The sequence below is a fragment of the Liolophura sinensis genome, chromosome 7, assembly GCF_032854445.1.
Source record: "Liolophura sinensis isolate JHLJ2023 chromosome 7, CUHK_Ljap_v2, whole genome shotgun sequence".
Taxonomy (NCBI): Eukaryota; Metazoa; Mollusca; class Polyplacophora; order Chitonida; family Chitonidae; genus Liolophura; species Liolophura sinensis.
In genome coordinates this window covers 47594342-47609774 of record NC_088301.1, presented here as the reverse complement: position 1 = coordinate 47609774, position 15433 = coordinate 47594342, and the positions used below count along the sequence as shown (strand labels likewise).

Sequence of the window (15433 nt, the reverse complement as noted above, 5' to 3'; positions counted from 1 at the left end):
ACGCGAGTTCACTAAACCAAGGCTGAGGGAATAACAGCCCTCTCTGTTGAAAATACACTTCTGACAGGAGCTTTACATTGAATAAAGTGTCCATTTTTCCATGCAGGCAAAAAATTACCTATCATGTGACTTTTGCAGATATGACAAAATTCTTTTTTTTTCCGTTTTCATTTCCCATTCTTAAGAAATGTTCAGGGCAATCCAGAATATGGTCGTTTCCACATAGGATAGTTCCATATAGCAGATCAAGTGATACGCGAACGACAAAGAAATTGGTTCATGTAGAATGGAGACTATATGCTTTTAGCCATGACATGGAAATCCAGGAAGCATAGGGTAGCAAACAAATCACAATACTGATTTTTGTACCAGTGGTTTGGAAATTGCCTGATACACAGACTTGTTGTATTGTTATGATTGTGAAATGGTGTCATGAAGTTTATTCACAAACCATGACGGTCTAGACACTTGTTTAGTGGATCTAGACACTTGTTTAGCGGATTCATTAAGATCAAGGCCAGCACTCGCAGAGGACAAGATGCTTGATGACGATGCACAGAAATGAAACACATAGTGCAGTTCAAGAAATGGAGGCCCAATTTCAATGGAAGCGTTCCATTATGAACCTCCTTGGGTCGTCTCCAGTGGTCATGTGGTCAAATTGGAGCTGTATCGTATACAAACGTGCAGTTGGATGAATCAAAGATGAGGGAAGAGTGGGTGTTGGGGAAAAGGGAGGTAACTTTTCTGTACCATGCGTATGGTTTGCACTAGAACGTTGTATGTTTCTTTATGAGTGCTTTATGGGCTACCCGAGATTGTTTGTTGTCACAACAATGAGATTTATTAATGCATGTTGCATTTTAAAATATTTTCAAGGTGCCATCACATTCTGTTGGGTTTTTTTTAACATGTCGTAAATTTCATTCGAAGTGTTGATGGTCAGATTACAAAAGAGAGAACGAATGTGTAACACAACATACCTTGGCAGGCGCGACATGCGATATGAAAGTGTTGTGTTATGGCGTCAGTTTTCAGTATATTGTGTAAGATACATAGTGATTAAGTGAATATTATGCAAACTACATTGATTGATAATTATAATGATCCTTCAGAAGTAAATTTTACTTTCTGATTTCCATTTAATGTGCCAATAAGCAAAGGCTAATGGGGATATATGTAGTGGTGGATAAGCAGCATATGCTTGCACAGCTCACAGTTAAAATATGAAGAATATAGTTGAATAATAGGAGCACTTTGATGTTGATATTGTGGACAGTACTCATGAAAGTTGTTCATCACTTTTGCATGTATGTTCATTATGGCAAATCTGTAATTATCCAAAATGTTTTGTGTCAGATCGTGTGCGCATGAAACTGCCTTTAGGAGACTCACAATCAAAATACTCTTTATTTCTTTTGTTGGCATAACAGAGCAGATTATTTGGTGAGAGTGCCGTTTGACTCTGTCTTCAAGGGAAATCGTTTAAATCTGTTCAGCGCCAAAACATCAATAACATGGAAGGTAAGTCAAAGAATGTGGTCCAAATCTAAGTTAGAAACTTCTAGAAAATGACTCCTTTGATGTAAATTTGAAACGAGTGTAGCATATAAATGCAGTACTCTGTTAAAAGTTACTTTCTAAGAAGTCATTTTTTCGAATGTTTTTATTTAGATTTTGCCACACAGTGAAATATGGGATCGCATGAAATGCGTTATCCACTACCTCACTTCTTTTTGTTGGGAATAATTTGCTAATTCATTCCGAATCGGCGTTGAGGTATGTTTACTTGAATTACTGTGTGTCCAAAGCATGGGTTTGCACAAGTCATGATGGTCATCATACCGAACGTCTATACCGAATCAATTAACTTATTATTACCAACAATAACTAGGATTTTTATTAAACGCATTCAGTGTGAGTATCGGTGTCAATGGTCAACAGCCTCAATGCGCAAAAGTCAATACAACATCCGGTGGAGATCTACTCAATGACGTGCATCATGAATGCGCCCTTCAGACACACAATTGGATGCTATACACTGTATGACTATACCAGTTAACACAGTGAGCAAATACATGTCAGCGAATGTCAGTTAACTTCCAAGTGTGTATTTTATGTAAATTTCCACTTATGAACGTTCCCCAGTGTCTAGAGAATGGAGATTCTACAACTTTTGAGGAATACACTGATGTTATGCAAACGCTTTAACTGACAATCATAGTTTCAATTTAAGTTAAATGTAAAGCAGTTTAATATAACACTCGCACGTGTTGTGTGAATGTGGTGAATATGTAGCGTACACTACAACTGATAACTACAACAGCATGTTTCATACTACATAAAGCATGTGGCCAATGTGTTGTGCTAACGAGGTGAGTCTCAAACTCCACGTGCTGATTGGAGTGACAGTTCAGTTTAAAAGTTTCTTTACTGACCCTATGAACCCAGAATAGTGTTTTCTGTTAAATTAATTTTTTTCTGTACAAATCACAAACTGAAAAGGGTCTAAGAATTTACGACTTGAAGGGAGCCGAAGGAAAAGGGCTACAGATTTCTAAATCCTCCATTAGATCCACTAATTTCAAATTTACGTAATATAGTGCAAGAGTTGTAAATAATTGTAATTGTAAATAACATTTTTAACTCAATATTTCGACACGTTTCGAGCTTGCTCTGGGGATAGACAGACAGATTTAACAGTAGTGGCTAGTAGTGGATCCTTGCGTGGTAAGGCAATGGAAGAAATACCTCATGAATAGTATGGTCCGTAAAGCCCACCTTAGAATTCAAACGTTTGAATGAGGCTTTAACTCTCTTTATTAAAATCAAACAAATATAAAATAAAATAAATGAATGAAAGTATCCTTATGCATAGTGGTCTATTAAAAGTCTATTACTTTCAGAGATCTTTTCGATTAAAAAATCTTAAAACTTATCCAAACTTATGATCACCAAGATGTGCATCTTACACTTCTTACCAGAATTACTTGCAATCATTAAAATGAGTTGGAAATATCTTATCTTATCTTTTCATTGTAGTCATACGTTTACCTTCCAAAATGGTCATTGTCCATTGTAGTAGTTTTACAGACTATCCTGTTAAACGATCTAAGATGTCATCCAATAAAATCTTATGTTTCTTAGTTTCAGTTTGGTTGCACCAAAACATATGTTAACTGTAATCTACACTGTAGATAAAACCGGTTATTAATGATCAAAGAACACGTTTAAAGAGAAAACTCTTTTACTACGTTTTTAACACAAAATAGCGTCATGGGGTTGACCAGAAGGCCTAATACTGAATGTTGGAAAGGAGAAACATTTGTCCACATATCGATAATATTCCCCACATTCAGATAATGCAACTGGACATGCTGGTTGTCCATATATTAACGTTTACATTTCAAGAAACACTCATTTTAGGTTTCAGTGGGACCAAAAAGACACATTTTTATGAATTATAATGTTGGTGTTGGAAACAGGACGGGAGCCCGGTCATTGCATGGATTACCTCCCCTTCTACATCTTCAACAACCCATCTTCAACATCATCGAAAATGTATAGTTGATAAAACAAAACAAACTCCACATGTGCTTAGTTTTGAAGAGTAAAAAATCATGTCAATGAAATAAAGTACATATTGCTTCTTTCTCCTGCTCTGTTTTCCCAGGAAAAAGAAACTATTATGCCTGTGAAGTGTGTAACTTGGTCTCATGTAACCTTTCCACACATCTGAAAAGGAAATGCATGAAAGGAAAATCCAAAGACGACGTGGATGCCGCCCTACTGAGAGCGCGGGATCGCGTCTACTTCCACATCAGAGATCATTTGGTCATTACATACGACTTTGTGAAGGAAAGATTAAAGCTGAGCCCCGAGAATCTTGCCAAAGTGGTCAAGTTACTGGAAGAACTCGGGCACACAGTAACAAAGAAACCCCCAGCCGTCCAGTGAGTGTCACAATTTCAGGTTATCATTACGAAGTAAAAAACTAACCAAACGCTAAGTGCAGTCTTATAATATTTACACCGAAAGAAAGGGGAATTATACTGGACTGTCACCATCTTGTTGACGATGTTTATACAAAATACTTGTGGTGTTTCTTTTAAATCCGTCATAGAAGTATAGATGGTTGTATACATAGTTCTTGAATGAGAAAATTCGAAAACTGAATACTTGTGGAACTTTCACTTTCAGTATCTCACACAAAGGCAAGGTACTTTCAAAAGGACACGATAACATATGGCTCTCGGTTTGCAAAATAAACTCGTTGATTCTTTCTTCACGGTGTACGCACGCATTTATCTGTTGTTATCACAATATGCATTTCTTTTGGCATTTGATTCTATGGCGTAAACAAAAGGAAACCTTAAAGCTGAACGAGTTTAAAGTGAAATTGGAGAGTTAGCCTACCGGTTTCGATTAAAACATCCCAAACACACATCTGGTATATATTGCATCTATTCACAGACCTTTTATAGTCAAGTTACCAATAGCCCCAAGAACTTCCACTCCAAAATCAGAGCCTATGCAGGAAGACCTTGTGCCCCAACCAGCTACCTCTGAGCGATCCACAGATGAGGAGGATGTAAGAACGCCGATACGGACCGAAACAAATAGCAGGTATTCCAATGTACTGAGATAATCTACAAACACTATCTGACTATTTCACAAAGATTTTGTTTTCGATTTATTATGTTTGTGTGTTTAAGAATTGGCTATATAAAAATGAATGAACCGGCCTTCACATATGACATTTTCTTAGGCTTTTCAATGCATCACCAAATAAAACGAAATAAATAAAATTTCCTTATGAAGTTTAAGTGAAATTTGAAATTACATTTTCCCACGAAACACCAGTAAGCAAGACAGGGAAGTAACGTTCTTCAACCTTACATATGTATTCCGCGAATGTCTTTGGTTGTAGAATTAATTCTCCAAAAGAATTTCCAAAACAAAGAGAGATCTCATCATCAGGTTCATATGTTAAGACACACAGATGCGCAGAGGATCCATTTAAACCTACCTCAGCAGAATTTTGGTTAAATTTCCACCTCACTGACTACACTTTAGTAGACTTGTACAGAGGGAAAGGGTTCATTAATTGCTCAACAAGTCCCTGTTTCGCAGGACTGTGATAGAGGACACGGAGGAGGAGGTGGAAGAAGATTCAGGTGATGAAGGGCAGCCCCAATCCGCCGACGAGGCCGAGGGAGTCCACGGCCCCGGTGCGCTCGAACCACAAGAAGACCACGCCCAATTCCCGGACAGATCCTCCCCAAGCTCGTGAGCCCTTTCTAACACATTAACCCATAGTATTTTCTAAACACTTGATGAGATAATGCAATCGTGGCAAACAATGTATATTCCATGCAAAAAAGAAAATGAAAAGGTCTGCTTGTAGTCGAAATTACTCCCTCTTCATCTTATAATTAGTTAAAGTAATAATTGGGATAAAAAATCATTTATTTCCTTAATTTATGTCACAGCCACCTGTACTTTTGTCTTATCAATAACTTTTAGAAGTCCCTGCTTCGACAGTCATATTTCATGTTTTTGTATCTTACTATGTTATTATTGATACAGGTACGTAGCCAACTCACTATTTTTCACTGGTTAAATTTGTTAACATGGCTACCTGGGAAATGGATAATAACACTTTATATAGAGACAGGTTTTGTGTATTCGACCTACAGAATGGAATCAAACTATGGACGGTCTATTTATGCACGAGACTCCATCAGGAAAAAGATGCGGATGGCGGGATTATATCGTCAACATCCGATTACAGATTCCTATCTAGGACAGTTTGTAAAATTCCTCTTAGAGCAGGAAAAGCTCAAAGAACAAGCTTGTAGAAATATGGCTCAAAATGTCAGCAAGCTCATGTATTACGTAGATTCATCTAGAGTAAACCTTCATGCTCTTCAGCCAGAAAAGGTAAGAAAATGTTTAGCCATTCCTTTGACGTGAACTTTGCATCCAAATGGCTGTCTCTGAATTCCTCAGTAACCAATACTCACACCCTGATTACGAAAAGCACTTAACTTTTAGATGAACTTAAAACAATATTAAAGAGGAGAAACCACAAAAATCATGTTGACGCAAGATCATGTTCAAGATTTTATTCGATATTTCTGCAAGGAGAACAGGATATTTAAGAATACTTTTATATGATGGGTATTTGAGACCACCTCTTCGTGCATAATGAGGTCCGACACATTTATGTGCATAAATATGCTTTATGAAGGTGTACATGTTTATAATTGATATGCAGATAGTTTTGTTTTTAATATCCAAACAAATGCGTCAAATCTTAATAACAATATTTAGGAATATATTAAAAACGTATACATATATGTGATTAAAATTCTGCTCTAACGCATTTTTTAGGATAAAAAAACCAGATTCCAGCCAAAATGAAAATATTAGACATGCGTCACATACTCATGTAGAACAAGTTTAAATATAACTGTGTCGAACTTCCATTATACCAAGATCTGGTCCTGAGTAAATCACCATATAAAATTATTTTCAAATCTTGAAGAAAACGTATAAATATAACTGTTCTCAGTCTTTGATATATGTATTAATCCTGCATCTATTTTAAGTTTTTCTCCATTTATGTTATGGTTTCCTCATATATACATATAGATGTGTATCTTGTCAAAAGGTAAATACATTAAATCTTGCTCGCGTGTTGATATTTTATATTGCATGTCGCGAGGATGCTTAGTGTGGTAAATATTATTTACATAAAATTTAGATTGTTGGATATCCCGCATTGCATTTTGCTCTTGCGAAGGTCAATTAAGAATGGGAGACAGAATGCCTGCAAATTTTTCTGGTTTAATATTAACATTTTCAATAGCATTCCACTGAAAGCTTTCACCTGAACGAAAATAGTATGGTCTAATTTTTCGATGATCTCAACTGCAACGCGAGTCGTGTATTCAATGTTAGAAATTTTGCCCTAATTTCATGTTGTCTTACACAAACGACTATCATATGCCCTGCATGCGCTGTCGTCAGAAAACCTCTTAAAGAAACCATCATTCTTATTTAAATTGAATGTTTGCGATTCATTATTGTGCATCTATAAAAGATGAACTTGCTTTAGCTGCTCAGTTGTAAAAGCATCAGTGTGGAAAGCACTAGACGTCGACTTTGTGTTAAATTTTTATCCACACGGCATGTAATGCGGGATGACGGGGTATATAGCGATCATGTTGTCTGTAAGTCCGTCTGTCCATCTCCTATAGTTCCGATTGGATTTGCAGGAAACTTTATAGGCATGACCGAGGCCATGTGATAATCTACATGTGCAATTTGGGTTGTGCCACTTTTTTTTTTTTTCAGTGTTATTGACCTTTGAACATAGAACTTGTAGATGTTGAATGCTTATTAGAGTTGAATGCTGATTTGTTAATGGGTAACATGTTCAGTTCCAGCTTTGCACTCTTTGATCATTGCTGTCTTTTTTTAATACATGTAAATCATGTGCGTTGAGCTTTAGATTTGTTGACCCGTTTTCTCGTGCTTCCATCTTTTGCGTACTGGTATGCGGAGTAGGTGCGTATAATGCCACACCGCCATGCACAGAATCCTACATCGATGTATGAATGACTTGGGTTAACGCTATATCGTGGTGAAATTTATCAGCCGATAAATCTCTCTCAGTTCTACTGGTTGCATGCCCCATTGTCGCCCTGGCGCTCTACCCAGTTTCGTCCCACGATTACGCTTTCCACTGACGTACATGTGAAATATAAAGCACTAAGTGAAACGCCATTACAGTAAACCCTTTTTTTGCATTTTTAAGATGTACATCTCTTCAGTTCTGATTGTATGTCCTGTTACCGCCTTATCCCACGATATAACTGGCCGCTGTCCTATAAGTGAGTATGGAGCAAAACGCCAATCTAGTCAAAAATAATCGCGTCCAAACACCTTTTTGCATTTTTAAGGTTTTTGTGGAAATTGTGGTATATACTTTGGCTTGTTTGTATCTCAAAACCGGTAAGTGCATGGGTACACCATCTTCATTGGCTATTGTCACTTGTTGAACACCTTGAGTGTGCTTTCCACTTTATTTACAGGTCCAGGAATTTTTTAGCAGACTTAACGAAGCGGGCTTGTCCTTTTTGACGAAGAGAAACTATCACAAATGTGTGAAACGTTTCCTGGGCTGGGTAACAACCGGAACTGACATCTTCAACATCGATCGACCACTTTACATGCTGCTGCGCCATGTTGAAGACTGTCTGGCCAAGTGGTCAAGGGAACTTCTAGCCAAACGTGTAAACAGGCACAGGAAAACAGTAGAAGAATGTCAAGTTATACTCAGGGTATAGCTTTTATTCCGCCATATCTTTATAACATCTTATAAAAATATAAATATATAATATATAAGCACAAATATTCACAACTCAGAAATATAACCGGTCTACATCAGAACTTAAACATATTCAGTTACATCACAGAAATAGACTTAATATATATATTTTCTCCCAGAACTGAATGTTAGGGACTATACCGGAACTTTTAGCAAAAATATCCATATTCGCTGATCATATCTTATTTACCAAGAATAGGGTGGAAACTTGTACAATGTGCTAGATGCACGTTCCAACTGATGTCCTTACAAAAAAAAAAAAAAAAAAAAAAAAATACTGCCTTCCCAACTTGAATAATGTATTTAAATGAATTAATTCTGGGCAGGTTGCAGCTAATGACTTTAAGTCCATCATCCATCAAACTGGCGAAATTCGGGTGTCTGACTACATCCTGGTTTTAAACTACCTGACAGCTCTCCTTTGCTTAAAGCATTTCCAAAGGAGGAGTGTTGCCGAGTATTTTAAGGTGGAGGAATGGGCGACTGGGTGAGACTTGTACTATTGTAATATTATCACAAAGCTAATATAGCGTAAAGGCTTAACGTATCGTTTTGAAAATAACCAACATCACAATCTACTAGTCTGTTCAACACTAAGTGGTCCTTAAATAAAACTATATTTATATTTATTTATAGAAGACTTGCTTAAAGTACTTTTGAAAGGAGACATTACAAAATACAGTACTGATTTTGCTAAATGAATATCTTAATACCAGATTTACAACTTCATCAAGAAATGTCTGCTTACCATGTTGTACAAAAATGTTATAAAGAAACCATGTGCTCTTCTATTCAGAGTTGAATTGAGGCTTGATGGAAAGAAATTTTGGACTTTCTATGCCAAAGAGAATCAAGCTGGAAACACCCAACCGGCCACGTTCTGTTTGGATGAGGATGAATATTGGGTAAGTACTCAGTTGAACTGAGGATACACAATGACTCCTCAAAAAAAATGTAATTTCATAAAAAGCTTCCTTTACCTGAAATAATGTAACAATTCAAGTGCATATAAACTGTCTATAAAGTATATTTAGAGTATAAATCTTTATCAGATTTTTTTAAACAACTTGGTCATGTTGAAGTTAAATTACAAGAAAATCTGCTAAATGTGTTTCATGTTTCTGTTTAAAGTGGTTCCAGCGGTATTTCGATCACTTCCGCCCACCATACGCCGCAAAGGAAGATGCCCATACAGCATGTTTCTTCCTTTCAACAATGGGCAAGAAAATTCATAACGCCGCAAACGACCTGAATCGTTTCCACAGAAAGTGAGTACAAAATTAATAAATTGTCCTAATATGTACATTACACAAATTTCTACTGAAAATTGGGCACTGAGATCTAATCGTTGATTAGGCCTACTCAGCAGGAGCGCACATGACACCTCCCCCCACCACCTCTTGGTGTTCCCAAGGTGAAAAGAATAGGACCTCAACCTATAAATCAAGCTTGAAAGTAAAAGGCGACTTGGAGCTCTACGGTGTAGGCTCGGTGAACAGAATAGGCCCACCTCAAATTTGTTCTAAACATGTGTGAGGTTTTTACTTGGTGTTACTGACGATGTTGTAGGTAGATGTTAGTTTATTGTATAAGAATTATATTTTATATCTAAGCCCATTGTTCAATAACAAGGAATTTTAAAGGCTTTTTGTTTGCTTAAAACTTATTTTCACGTTCTGATTGTTTCGAAAATATCCGTCTATCCGTCGGTTATAAAAATGTTCTCGCCACAATCCATAAAGTGACATCCATAAAGAGTTTTTCATTCATATGGCTTTTATACTAAGACATTTGATCCTGTATATCCACAAAGCAGCAAATCCATCCACTAGTTTTGACAAGAAAAAAAAGTATATAATAAAACTAGTCGAAATACATAAAACACTGCAATGGATTACACAATAGCATATTTATATTTTAGTGCTTTTTCAACAGATTGTTTTACCAACAGAATTACTTAATGTAATGGGATGAACCCACATGATTTTTTTCATCCTTCTACGAGAAAGCCAGTTTGAAGGTAATGCAAATACCAAAGGCATCCCCAGTTAACTGATTACTTAGAGCACAGTTTAATACGTTTACGAACACGTTTAAGTTAAAAAAAAAAATAACACGTCGTATGTCACTCTTGTTTCAAATTCATCCTATGTGTTTTAAGCACCGTGATTTTTCAGACAGCACACTCAAAAAGATAATCTTAACAAGAAGTCTGAGTAGTGCTGGATTATGTTGTAACATAATACTGTCATTCAAAATAATATCTTATTAGTTTAATACAATCTTTGTTCAACTGATAGAATGTGGGTGTTATATTAAATGAATCGGCTGTGATAACAGAACTCATTCCAGCATCCAGTATATAAATATTACAGAACACGAAGAAATGCTTGTAACCACTTAACACCCGTGTGCTATTTGCACTGCTTTAGCAATGCATATTTGCTAAAGCCGTTTTTCCACAATGATAGTAAAAACAGATCGGGCTACTATGCACTATTATGGTTGCTCCATGAAGGATTGGGAAGCCAGTACATTTTTACTGCCAACGTGGCGTAGTAATCACTCGTTCATTCTTAAAATGCAGAAATAAAAGGATAAACATTATATGTACCTATAACCCGAAAAATATACTAGCAATGCATTGACTTATAATTACATTAACTATAATGGCGTGGAAACTGCTTAGTAAGTATCTGCGTAATTCCACTTAACCCGGGACTAAGGGTTGTATAAAAATGTAGTTTTAATATTACCGCTGTGTTGATATGAATAAAAAATGTTAATGAAAACAATATTATGATTTTACTTTGCTTCATAGTATGTGATCTTGCACCATACACATATGGACCAAATGAACAAATGTTGTTGACTACTAGATTTGACGCATCGATAATTAGAAACATGTATTTATGACCTGATTAATAAACAGCTGACTTTCTCGGTATTTCTTCAGTTTCCATTATAGGTATATAATTTAGTGCATTAGGTATTAATTTAGGTATTAGGGCAATTATCAATTATGATGCTTATTTTATTAATAAAGCTTGTCTTGGGAATTTGCATCTCATTTTCACCATTTTACGGCCTGAACTCGGACTTAAATACTTCGTATATTATTAAATCATTCACAGAAAGCATATTAATAAGAACCTGTAATTGCTTCAGAAAATACTCAAAGTACAATTATTTATATTGATAACGTTATTTTACCATATCATGGATAGATAGTGTGGGAAACGTTTCACAATAAGGAATTACACATCTGAAAAACTGAATTTTACTCCATAGAAAAGGAAATAGAAATTTTTTTTCTATGATCTTCATTGTATCCAGAGAAACCGAAAGCCCGGTTTTTAGCCAGTATGCCGGAGATGAGAAAGATGAAAAGATCCAGAAAGGTGGAAAAGAAATCTCATTGGTCCCGCAGAAAGAACGTAGCCATTAAGGAGAATATTCATGAAGGAAAAACGGGAAGGGGGGGAAGATCCACAAAGTTGCAAATGATCTTCATTGTGCCCCCACTAAACCCTTCTGATTTCTCGTCCATAAATGACTGTTCTGAATGGAAAGTAATGGGTGAAAAGATCCACAAGACAGCAAATGATCTACAATGTATCCACAGAAAACCTAAAGCCCGATTTCTAGCTAATATACAGGATGGTCCAGGAGAAAAGGGATGAAAGATACACAATGCTGCAAATGATATTCATTGCACTCCCACTAAGCCCTTGGCCAGATTTCTAGCCAATGAATACGATGGCCCGTATGTGGGCGTGGTGGGAAGGTCCACAATACTGCAAATGATGGAAATTGTATCCAGAGAAACCGAAAGCCCGATTTTTAGCCAGTATGCCGGAGATGAGAAAGATGAAAAGATCCAGAAAGGTGGAAATGATATCTCATTGTTCCCACAGAAAGAACGTAGCCATTAAGGAGAATATTCATGAAGGAAAAACGGGAAGAGGGGGGGGGGAGATCCACAAAGTTGCAAATGATCTTCATTGTACCCTTACTAAACCCTTCTGATTTCTCGTCCATAAATATGACTGTTCTAAATGGAAAGTAATGGGACGGGGAAAAATCCACAATGCAGCAAATGATGTTCATTGCATCCAAACTGAACCCTTGTCCAGCTTTCTCGTCCATAAATGAGGGTTCTGAGTGGAAAGTAATGGGTGAAAAAGATCCACAAGACAGCAAATGATCTACAATGTATCCACAGAAACCTAAAGCCCGATTTCTAGCTAATATACAAGATGGTCCAGGAGGAAAGGGATGAAAGATACACAATGCTGCAAATGATATTCACTGTACCCACAGAAGAAAGAACATTGGCCAAATTTCTAGCCAATGAATAGGATGGCACAATGCTGGAAAAGGATCCACAATGCTGCAAATGATGTTCATTGTACCCTCACTAAGCCATTTGCCAGATTTGTCGTCCATAAATATGACGGTTCTGAGTGAAAAGTAATGGGGAGGGGCAAAAAAGATCCATAATGGAGCAAATGATCTTCTTTGTATCCACACTGAACCCTTGTTCATATTTTCGTCCATAAATATGAAGGTTCTGAGTGGAAAGTCATGGGGCGGAAATGATCCACAATGCAGGAAATGACGTTCATTGTACCCACACTAATCTGGACCCTTGTCCAGATTTATTGCCCGTAAATGCTAGGGTCCTGAGCGAAAATAATTCTGCAAACGATCTTCACTGTATTCCCACTAAGCCAGTGAATAAGATGACCCGAGGGAGAGGGAGGTCCACAATGCTGCAAATGATCTGAATTGTATCCACGGAAAGCCATTAACGGGATTTCTAGCCAGTATGCCGGGCTGTCCTGAAAGAAAGAGATGAAAAGATCCAGAAAGGTGGAAATGATCTTCATTCGTCCCACAGAAAGAACGTAGCCAATGAACAGGATATTCATGAAGAAGAAAGGGAGGGGGAAAAGATCCACAATGTTGCAAATGATCTTTATTGTAACCTCACTAAGCCATTAGCCAGATTTCCAGCCAATATATGGACCTGAAGGAAAAAGATACACAATGCTGCAAAGGATTTTCATTGTACCCACAGAAAGACAGCCAGATTTCTCGCCAATTATATGGATCTGAAGGAAAAATGGATGATAAAAGATTCACAATGCTGCAAACGATCTTCATTGTATCCACACTGAACCCTTGTTCAAATTTCTCGTCCATAAATGAGGGTTTGAGTGGAAAGTAATGGAGAGGGGAAGGAAGATCCATAATGCAGCAAATGATCTTCATTGTATCCACACTGAACCCTTGTTCAAATTTCTCGTCCATAAATGAGGGTTTTGAGTGGAAAATAATGGGGAGGGGTAGGAAGATCCATGATGCAGCAAATGATCTTCATTGTATCCACACTGAACCCTTGTTCATATCTTTCGTCCATAAATGAGGGTTTTGAGTGGAAAGTAATGGGGAGGGGTAGGAAGATCCATAATGCTGCAAATGATCATTGTATCCACTGAACCCTTGTTCAAATTTCTCGTCCATAAATGAGGGTTTTGAGTGGAAAGTAATGGGGAGGGGTAGGAAGATCCATAATGCAGCAAATGATCATTGTATCCACACTGAACCCTTGTTCAGATTTCTCGTCCATAAATGAGGGTTTTGAGTGGAAAGTAATGGGGAGGGGGTAGGAAGATCCATAATGCAGCAAATGATCTTCATTGTATCCACACCGAACCCTTGTTCAAATTTCTCGTCCATAAATGAGGGCTTTGAGTGGAAAGTAATGGAGAGGGGAAGGAAGATCCATAATGCAGCAAATGATCTTCATTGTATCCACACTGAACCCTTGTTCAGATTTCTCGTCCATAAATGAGGGTTTTGAGTGGAAAGTAATGGGGAGGTGGTAGGAAGATCCATAATGCAGCAAATGATCTTCATTGTATCCACACTGAACCCTTGTTCAAATTTCTCGTCCATAAATGAGGGTTTTGAGTGGAAAGTAATGGAGAGGGGAAGGAAGATCCATAATGCAGCAAATGATCTTCATTGTATCCACACTGAACCCTTGTTCAAATTTCTCGTCCATAAATGAGGGTTTTGAGTGGAAAGTAATGGTGAGGAGAAGGAAGATCCATAATGCAGCAAATGATCTTCATTGTATCCACACTGAACCCTTGTTCAAATTTTTCGTCCATAAATGAGGGTTTTGAGTGGAAAGTAATGGGGGAGGGGTAGGAAGATCCATAATGCAGCAAATGATCTTCATTGTATCCACACTGAACCCTTGTTCATATTTTTCGTCCATAAATATGAAGGTTCTGAGTGGAAAGTAACGGGGCGGAAATGATCCACAATGCAGGAAATGACGTTCATTGTATCCACACTAATCTGGACCCTTGTCCAGATTTATTGCCTATAAATACTAGGGTCCTGAGCGAAAATTCTGCAAATGATCTTCACTGTACACCCACTAAGCCAGTGAATAAGATGGCCCTTATAAAAGGTGGGGGGGGGGGGGCAGAGCGGATTGGTCTCCCCTGGATTGTAGGTTCCCATTGCAAATTTCTCGAGTATGCCGCTCCTGTCCGTGCCTGTAAGTCCCGGGTGGGCGCACCTACATGCTTTGTTCAGGTTGACCATATATTGGACTGTCAGTCAGTTTGTGAATTAGTTGATTTCCTCTGTTGATGTACGCAATGTGCGAAATTGAATTTTCAAAAACCCACCCGAATGTACCCACCATGAATTATGGTGCTTAAAGGGTTGAGCTTTATACATGCAAAGAAAAGGTTTATTGAGCATGTCAGTCGGTGGGTGTTATATCAGTTTTTACAAAAATATTATAGGCATTGTGTACCGAGACTCATTTGTATATATGTCAAAATGTGTAAACTCGTCATATATAAGTACATGTGTTAAATAGCTGAATTTTAAGCTTCAAACTGTTTATATGGTTTGTGTTTTGGGCATTGCATGCCTGGATATATATGTACATCGGTATTATGTTTTGATGTGTTCAATGGTGATTTGTATAACTTTTACTGTAAC

General features: G+C 37.3%; 1 protein-coding gene across 1 annotated transcript; it reads left to right on the top strand.

Annotated features, from left to right (window-relative positions):
• Positions 1-3750: 3750 nt before the first annotated feature.
• Positions 3751-11846, top strand: LOC135470974 (uncharacterized). Its single transcript, XM_064750023.1, has 9 exons — positions 3751-3953; positions 4474-4626; positions 5134-5289; positions 5700-5943; positions 8103-8351; positions 8725-8885; positions 9195-9303; positions 9530-9666; positions 11735-11846. Exons 1-9 carry the CDS (start codon positions 3751-3753, stop codon positions 11844-11846), a joined length of 1524 nt encoding a protein of 507 aa, XP_064606093.1.
• The last annotated feature ends 3587 nt before the right edge of the window (positions 11847-15433 follow it).